Source organism: Halyomorpha halys, unplaced genomic scaffold, assembly GCF_000696795.3.
Source record: "Halyomorpha halys isolate HHAL.00 unplaced genomic scaffold, Hhal_1.1 Scaffold913.1, whole genome shotgun sequence".
Lineage (NCBI taxonomy): Eukaryota > Metazoa > Arthropoda > Insecta > Hemiptera > Pentatomidae > Halyomorpha > Halyomorpha halys.
In genome coordinates, this window is record NW_027115547.1 from 274868 (window position 1) to 285002 (window position 10135).

General features: G+C 29.0%; 1 protein-coding gene across 1 annotated transcript in view; it reads right to left on the bottom strand.

Moving 5' to 3' along the window:
* Positions 1-9657, bottom strand: part of LOC106687092 (uncharacterized) — an 11035-nt gene extending 1378 nt beyond the window's left edge. Inside the window, exons 1-3 of the mRNA XM_014430775.3 lie at positions 9531-9657; positions 5142-5348; positions 481-619 (exon numbers count right to left, since the gene is read on the bottom strand). Coding sequence (XP_014286261.1) covers positions 481-619; positions 5142-5348; positions 9531-9598 — 414 coding nt within the window. The 5' untranslated portion in view covers positions 9599-9657. The remainder of the gene's footprint in view (positions 1-480; positions 620-5141; positions 5349-9530) is intronic.
* Between the last annotated feature and the right edge of the window lie 478 nt (positions 9658-10135).

The following is a 10135-nucleotide window of genomic DNA, read 5'->3' on the forward strand; positions in this document are numbered from 1 at the left end:
AATAATGCATTTTTGAGTTGTATAGCCCGTCTTAATAGATGATTGAAGTAAAAAAAAAAATAAATAAAAAATAATAATAATTTAATTATAAAGATAGTAATCGATTGAACCATGAACTTGATCAAGTAGAATTGATATTTGAATTTTTATACAAGTCTGTCACTTCCTCAAGTAATATCATTGTCAATAATAAATAATCTTATAAATCTAAAATATAAACAAAAGGAAAATAAAATAAAAACTGGAGCTACTTGAATAAGCATTAATAATAAAATCAAAAATATGTAAACATGTAATGTCAATGAAAACTTATTTAAAACTAAAATGTTATCATTGAGGACATGATACATTTTATTTAGTATTTCAGTTGGTATGAATTACTGTATAAATCTAAGATTTTTTACTTTTTAACTTAATGGAAGAAAATATTTTCAATAATATTCAAATTTACAAAATAGTCAACTTTAATATTCTTCTTACCCTGCTAATAACAGTTGGTTTTTCTGGATGGAAGTTTATATAATCACTTTTACTAGTAGTTATATAATTGGTACAGTCAATGTTATCAGGTGGCAAAGAAATATCAGTATCTTTCCAGTAATTTCTCCTTGTTTCACCCCTGGAACAATAATTATTGAATAAAAATAATAATAGTAGAGTAGAATCCCTGTCCAACCAACAACCCAGAAACTTGGATCCTAGCTAGTTTCTGTTTTGCCCTGATAACCCAAGGTAAAAGTATTTTAAATGGAAATATCAACAGAAATATAGAATGACACTGACTTGAGACAGATTTATTATAAAGATTTTATTATATGAGTTGCTATGGTTATAATACATTACTACAATATAGATTATATATGCATCTATATAATTCTATCTATATAAATGCAGATCCACAAATCCAGATAAAAAAATAAAAGGTTTTTCGCTACAAGGGCTAAAATAACATATCACACACTTAGCCGAAGGTTTATTGAAGTTTTTTGTGGTCACGAGGTCTGAACACTTTAATGTGATTGGCTCCTTTGGATCTGGCTGTCATTGAAATGTTTGTTGTTTTTTTTTTGTGAACTAGCCCCATGAATTAACACAATTTTAACATATTTCTTGCCAAGTTCTTAATGAAAGAGCTTCAGTATTGGATAGAGGATGTAACCACCTGAAGGAAACAATATTTAATTCCTTTTGTGAAAAAATGTGCCTAGCCATGTTCATAACTGAGCTATTCTTATATTTGAAAACATAAAAAAAGACGAAGTATGTTCAGTCTACAAATTAACAATGACAGCAAAGTTATTTTTGAGAAAAATGTAATATTTTATTTTGTTTTCAAGATTTGCAAAATTTTTTACTACTAAATCTGAACATTTTTTCACGGTTAGAACATCTATCTCCTTCCTTTTCTCGGTTGTCCTTTTTTTATTTAATAAGTATCTATAAAACAAAATCTGGAACATGTGAAACAAACTCCTAGAGGTGGATTTGGATTAATTGAATAAATAGCATATGACACTCGACCTTTCTCACTATTTGAGGTATATGATGTTTTGTGAGGTACCTGTAAGGCCAGTGAGTACATGTCTATGTTGTTTGTTGTTTGCTAGTTTTGAAAGGGCATTTAACAGCCTGGTCATCAACGCCCATTGGTTGTTGGCTTTGGTAAGGCCTAGTTGTTTTAGTCATAGCTTTGTTATGGTGTACTGATCCGCACCATGTCTATGTCTATGCCATGATTAGTCAACATTTCAACCCACATTGCAAGTCTTCAACAGGGCTAATACAGAGTAGGTAAAGCTAATGTAAAAGTATAAAAGTGACAAGTAAATCAAACAGATATAAAGGTAGAGAAATATAAATATATCCATATAAAAAAAAAACCTAACATAAAAAAAAAATCAAAAATATTAAAGAGGTTAAAAGATGAAAACCAAAAGGATACAGTAACTGATGTAGTAATGAATAATGAATCCCTCAGACATATCTCCCTGAATCTGCACCATACATTCAGTATTGCTCATTGTAAGTTTTGATTTCAAATTATAGAAACTTCAGTCTTGTTCGAAAATTTATAGATCAGGCTGTGTTGAAAAATCACTCCTTCAAGGTTCAAAGAGGCAAAAACTGAAAAGCATACCAAATTTTCATGGTTTTCACAGATTTCAACATGGATCAGGATGCTATCGAGGTCAATTACTTGAAAGTACTATCTTGGTTCGGATACAAGATGAAAAAAAAACTTTTACCCTATAACCTTGGGTACTACTCATCCAGTGTGAGTTGTGTTTTGGAATCTCATGGTATAAGGAAAAGTGTATTTAGACTCAAGAATCAGACTTTATGAATACAGATATACTAATAAAAAATTATAAAATAAAAAAAACATTTTTGGACTAGTGAGAGGTAATGAAAAATTGATACACTTATCGAAAAAAGAAAAATGTTGTAATGATGTGCTTATAAATGGTGTAAATAGTTGATAAAAACTGTGTTTAAAATTGTTGTAAATAGTTAATGAAAACTTTGTTTAAAATTGTTGTAAATGGTTGACAAAAAAATACGAACATTGAACAATATACTAAAAAACCATATGGTAATTTAATTTTATAAAAAACGTTCAAAAAAGAAAAGTGGAACAAGCTGTTCCCATTACGAATCAATAGAAGATATTTAACAAAATTTTAATAATTTATTTTGAGTAGCTAATTTCATGGACCAGAGTATTGTAGAGAATTGAATAGAAAAATTTAAATAATTTAAAGCAAAAGCAAGCAATGTTCATTAAGAAGTGCTTGAAATTTGAAAATGATAATTATCATAGGATAACATCTCAACTGATGCAAAAATCAAGCAAGTGAAATAAGGCTATCTATATAAGAGCTGGCAAGATACAATTTAACATTTAAATGAGAATGTTTAAAAATTTAAAAGAAGCAAATCTGTGCCTAGATTGTTAAGTTAAAAAACTATGAGGAATTTTCAAATGTTAAAATATTTATATTATAATATTTTTCATATACAGAAACTATTTACATGTATTGTAATAATTTTAAAAAATATTAAAAATTAAATAAAAAGAATTTTAATCGTTTTATAAACTTAATTTCAAATATTAAAGAATACTTTGGATTCAAATTAAGAACTTTAAAATAAAATAGATAATATAATTTTATTATATAAAAAGAAAGACTCTATATCTCAGGGCGGGTTACTAGCAATCAGAAACAGGCATTTACAATAATTACAATTAATCAACTTAATAACTCTTTATACATGAATCTATTTTTATGTATAGCAAAAACTAAACAAGCTCACGATCTTCCTTTGATGATTCCTTGGTGTATTCTTTTTTCTTATTGTTCTTGTCTTAGTGTCCCATATGGCTTCCTACTCTTGCTGGACAGAAATTCATGAAGCTTCATCCTCTCTCTCTGGAGCCCCAGACACGACTGCCCATTCCCTCCAAAAACAAAACCTGCCTTGAGGTTACATGTAAACATCGATTTTTGCACAACAGTTAGGGATTTTTGCAAATGATTTATTTTCTGAATATTATTCATTTGCACTATTTCTTGATTTTTATTTTTCCTTTAATTTACTGTATTTTCAATTATGATGGGAAGAGTTAAAATAGTTTTTATGAATCTGTTCTACAGAGTTCTACAAACTATTTGAATCTGCTCAACGTGGCCTTGATTCAACGTACCGCCATCTTGGTTCTGTTTTTTGACTCACGAAGTTATTATAAACAATGAAACTTGGTTAGCTTGCTTTTTGGATAAACAAAACAAATTAACAATCTTAAAATGATACATAAAATAAAAAAACATATTATAAACCCTTTATACATCAAAATATATTATTTACTCAAAAAGAGCATATTACAGTATATTTCATTAAATATTTCCATATTTACCTTCATATCTATTTATTTTATATTTTAATTCTTCCATAAAGAAAATAAAACAACTGTACCACTTAAACCTTTGAAGAATTTCGTATTCAGTATATATTAAGAAAGTCCTATTTCTGGAACAATAGATATACAAGGATATAATGTTTTCAGCATTCACAGCCAACTTCTATTTGGTTTACTCCCCAATCTAATTTAGGTCAAAGTGCAAAATTTATAGAAGTAGGAGAGTCTCGATTCAAGGTTGATATAACAAAATAAATAAAATATCAGTTACAGCTGGATTCAAACTCGATAAATGTTCTTAACTCCGATATTTTATTTATTTTGTTATATCAACCTTGAATCGAGACTCTCCTACCTCTATAAATTTTGCAATTTGACCTAAATTAGTTTGGGGAGTAAACCAAATAGAAGTTGGCTGTGAATGCTGAAAACATTATATCCTTGTATTGTTCCTGAAACAGGACTTTCTTAATAAATACTGAATACAAAACTCTTCAAAGGTTAAAGTGGTACAGTTGTTTTTTTACCTTTTTATTTTGTTTATGGAAGAATCAAAAAATAAAATAAATAGATATGAAGGTAAACATGCATATATTTGATGAAATATACAGGAGAGTCTTGATTCAAGGTTGATATAACAAAATAAATAAAATATCGGCTACAGCTGGGTTCAAACTCGATAAAGGAGTTGAGAAACCAGAGCCATGTCCACTGAGTTTTGCCTAAAATCCACATAATGTATGTATGTTTATATGAAGATAACTAGAGAAAAAAAATTATATCTAACTTATTCAGTTAGAAGAACAGTCCAAGAGAAAAAATTTTATCTTTAAATTTAATAGGTTTTTAGTGAATTTAACAACAATTTTGAACTGTGTTAGCATTTTTTTTGTTTTCTCCAAATTTGATTTTAACATTGTGCTCACCATCTAAAAATCTATCTGAAATTTTTTTAACTTTATTTTTGAGAAAAATCAAGCTACCTCGTTTGCTTATGGATCATTTTTACCAACCTCTGTTGATAATCTTAAGGTTGCTGCCCTGTTACATGATTTGGAATGTCAAGATTAATTTTGTTGGACTTTAACAATGTAAATAATAATTGCCCTTTAGGGAAATCAACATCTTCTCTTCCCCCCAAATAAAAATAAAATAGACCTCTATTCTAATGTGCTCTACTATCAAAGACTATAAAGTTTAGCCAAGAAATAAAATAGCATACAGTGTTGAAGAATATGAAATCATATTGATTAAAGGTTTCTTTGCAGGAGCTTTCCGTTTTATTAGAGCTTGTTCTTGAGTTGCCTTACTTTCTGACTTTATTGCTGGCTCTTCGTAACTACCAAGTCGTCTGTAAGTTGACATAAATTGGCTTCCTCCTGGTGGGTGATAGGCGTCATGATCTTTAGCTATTCTTTCAGGAAAATGCCTAGAAAATGTTTAGATTTATAATAAAACTAATTAAAAGACACTAGAAATATAAATTTATCAATATAACCAATATTACCATATTAACTGACCAGTTAAGTCCAAGTTTTCTGTTTCAATATGAGAAATATAATTTTTACTTTATTTTAATCCTATTATTTAATAACCACCATCACAATGATCACATTATGGCAACCCATTACCATATGCAGTCCTCTTGTAATAGCGCTTGTCTTGTGAAGCAGAAATCCAACACTGAGCATAAATAAGATCTTCTGAATTCACTGCTCAAATCTAATATTTTTGTTTGTCCCACTGTCTTATGCAGAGAATGGTTATAGTTTGGTGTTATAGTATAGTGGTTACCAACTACTTGAACCAACTCGGTTTCAGCAATCATAATTAAGGGCCCAACCCACTGGAGCTGGCCATTCTTGAGAAAATTAATATCCACATCAAAAACACTGTTCTCCATTTCTTTATTTGTCCATGCCTTCTAACAGTTAAAAAAAATTCCCTTTAGAATGGTTCTTTCAAAGATAAACAGTAATTTTTCAATTAACTTTTTTATGGAATGTGACTAATGAATTATAATAGGATAATTAGAAGTCATGTAAAATGGTTTATCACATTTTCAGTATGTTTTATAATAATCCATGCCACATTTATAATATGTATATATATACATTTAATTTCTTTGACCAGAATAAGCACAAATTATATTCTTACATAAAACTGATCAATTTATACATTAACTAATACTAGCAATTAACAGAATCTTGTTTTTCATTTTTTTATAAAGTTGTTTCCTTGAAGAATCTTTTAGTACCCCTAATGTCCACACTGACGTTTTCTTCAAACCATGACCAAAAAGTAAAAATATTGGGAAAAAAATTGTATTGGATTGTAAAATGATTATTATAAAAAATTTTGTTTGATATTATTTGTATAACATAAAGACCATTTAAAAAAAAAAATTAGTGTTTCTAGTGTCGCTCTCAACATTGAATTCTTTAATCTTAAAACTATTATGGTTGAAATATCAGAATATTGATATGATTTTAACGAAATTCTCATGACTGTGGTTATGATAGTCACCTTTCTGCACATTCATTTCGTATTCTGAAACTTCTATAAAATGAGATCTAAAATATATGTTTAGTGTTTTATGAGGTATATATTTCTGGTATTAATTTATTTGTTTACTTAATGAATCTCATTCAGGTTTAGCAAGATTCCTTCTTGTATTAGCTTTTAATGAGTTTAACGATTTTGTAGTTTTCTGAGCACCATGTAATTTTATGTCTATATTAGTTGATGTAAAAATTAGAAATCTTAAGTATTTTGTTTCACAAATGACTTCTTTTGATATTCAAAATTTTGGAAAAGACATCAACAGGCCAGCTGACAATCTATCAAAATTCCTGTAACCTATAATAAATCAACGTCAATGAGCTATAAGGTTAAATAAAAAAATCTGATATTTGATCATAAGATGGTCAGTTTTGACCTAAAAGACCTCTTCACTGATATTCCTATTGATGAATTTATTATGATTATTAAAGATAATTGGAACTGAATTAATAACATATTAGAGGAAATTATAATTATGAGAGACCGCACCCCTTAGACCTTGAGAGACCGCATAATTATGACCGCACCCCCAACCATCTTCTCCTCATAGAGGAAATTAAATTATGCAGTGATCCCCATTATATGTTTTCTTAATGAAATTTGATTAGAACAAAAAAAAAAATGGAAGAAAAACATTTTTTATTATAAAACATACTAACTACCTGCAATTCACTTTAATATAAAAAAAAATTAGTGCAGAGCATGCATCACACAACTTTCACTTACCATAATACTTTGAGTTGAAATTAATCCTTGTTTTTTTCAGAACAGATATTTTTATATTATTCCTTTTGACAATTATTTTCTCTACTAATTTTCTACAAGCCTTTCAGTTAACTGGTTGATGACTCTAATTTCAACAGTTTTCAGAAAAGTACTATTAATATTATTTCTTGTAAATTTTAGCATTTTTTTTTCAAATGTATAGCACAATTATAACAACATAACAGTTTACTATAATTTGCATTCTGATTTTTCAAAATGTGACCAACTTATGTTATGCTTGACAGTTATGATCCTTTGAAAAGTAACAAATGTCTTCCCTCAAATCTGTTGGCCTCACATAAGAGCAAGGTCTGTGGGTTCCCACCAAACATTCTTAGCTCACCTAAAACATCAACAATTTTAAGATGGAGGTTTGTTGGCCAGGAATGAACGCATTGAAAACATCTTATGGTCGGGAAGAACTTGTCCGAGCTTAATGGGTTGTCAAAATAGTATGCAATCACTGAGTCTGTCTGCTTAGGAAAGGGGGTTTGCTCAGTGTCCATCCTTTGTAGTGAATCACCTGGTCGACTTTGGGAACCGCTCCTTCCAAGAAAGTCATCGACTTATCTTGTCACCAATCAAAGTCTTGTGCCAATTACGTACCTAAGTAACTACATGTACATGTTCAATTTATTGGTATCAAAGATAAAAAGATGGGATAATCAGTATTCATAGATAGTAAATAGCTGTTAAAAATAGGTTCCTAGATAGTTAATGCAACTAACATAATTCATGAATAAACTGCAGTTTTGTTTTGTAATTACTGAAATACCTACCTAATTCTCTGTTATATCACATGGTATCAGTAATGAAACACAAATCATAAGCCACCATAAAGAATGCCAATTCATTAAGCCAACAACTCTTAGAAACAATATAATTTGAGTAAACAGATTCCATCACTGAGTAACTAAGTATAATGAACGTGTTAAAAAAAAACCTTGTATGTTTACGGAGTGACCGTTTGAGATTTGAATCTGGCAAGTGACTTTGTCATACACAGCTCAAGTGTAAGCCCTGGCTTTGAGGTCTCAGCGAGTACAATCGAGGGTTAGTATAAGTTTACCGATAGCTGGATTATAACTGCAAATTGGAGTGATATTGTCCTATGGGGCAGGGTAATTAATTACTTGTTGTGTAAACTGTTTCACATACTTGTTAAATTATATTTTGATTCCTGCACCAGATTTTTTTAATTTTGCACAAAATAAACGTTTCATCATCGTTTGATCCAAAATACAATTCATTAGATGTCTTTCATGCCTTATGCAATTTAATAATTGTATTATACTACGATCTTGCCTAATTTATTATTATTATTTAAATAAATAAATTGTATCCAATTTTAGTCTCAAAAGAATTTACATTTCTTTATAAGCCAGACGTTTCGGTCTATTTGGCTATCCTCAAGGCCAATCTTTATAAAAATTTTAGAACCATATCAATTTTAAAACACTTTATGCAGGCTATTCTGCCCAGGTCTTTTATTAAAATTAATAACAGTCCACAATTACCCTATTTTGTCAATTCTTCATATTGAATTAAAAATTATAACTTTTAATCACAGTTAATTTTCACTATTATAATTTATTTTATTTTTTTTTTTAGTTTTTTAAAATCGATATGGTTCTAAAATTGTGTTAAGATTGCCCTTGAGGATGGCCGAAAAGGCCGAAACGTCGGACTTATAAAGAAATATAAATTGTTTTGAGACTAAAATTGGATAAAAGTTATTTATTTAAACAATAATGGCCAGTCTCAAGAAAGTGTAAAGATCATATATAAATTATTATTATTCTGTTAGTGTAAAAATTTTATATGAATCCGGATAAAAATATCTGAAGCAGTCGGTATTAACTAACAAATACGATACACTTTTGTGATTATACTATAGGTATTTGTTTTCACACATGTTTCCAAGTAAATTTATTTCTCTTTTCTATAGCCACTCAGTATTTTATAGAAGGTGTGTTTCATTGTAAACGTAATTTTTACAAACAAATAAATCAAATACGAATCTGATTTTTACTTTTTTTTGTTGAAGAATAATTATGTAGTTTTCCCTAACAATGTTTGATTGTTGTGTCTTTGAGCACATCCTTCCTAACGAAAAAATGCAGATATCACTCAAAATTCAATGTAGTGGAAAACGTAAACATAAAATCATTGTTTGTATTATTACTATCATTACTTATATTAAACGTACAAATCATTATTTACTCAACAATGTCATAATTAAAAACTTGCAAATTATTCAATGAGGGTGTATATTTCCTCTTACCATCCTGTTACTAAAGTTTTGGCTCCATATCCTTGAAAGATTTCTGGCAATGGCTCCCGCCTAGACATAGGAATGCTAGAATTTGATCGAGATTTTCTTACTGTGTCTAAAACACCTTCTAAATTAACATATGATTCACTTTTTTATAAAGCTTCATTTTTTTAAGTTTAGTTCAGTACTAGTACGTTGTACCCTCATGGGGATGTTGAATTCAGTAATGTCGCTTTTGCAATTCATATCGATTTGCATTAACATGAAAAATGCTAATATTGTTGAAAATTGAACAAACTCTTAAAGTACATTTCGATCTTAATCATTTTTGATAATTTTCGAACACTTTACCTCAAAATATGACCTACACTATACTCCTACCCTAGCCTATAATATGACCTACCCTAACCTCTATAAGGGACCTCACGCAAACATCACGAGCCGATGTAGACATATATGAATTTATTCATGGGATATGTAAAAAAAAATGTTAGCCCTCTAATTGAAAATATACACTCATTTTAAAGATTAGATATCAAGGAACAACTTTGGTTTCAAGTTTATTGTAAAAAAAAACTATTTGCTAGGTATAACTGTTATTTCCATTTTGATTA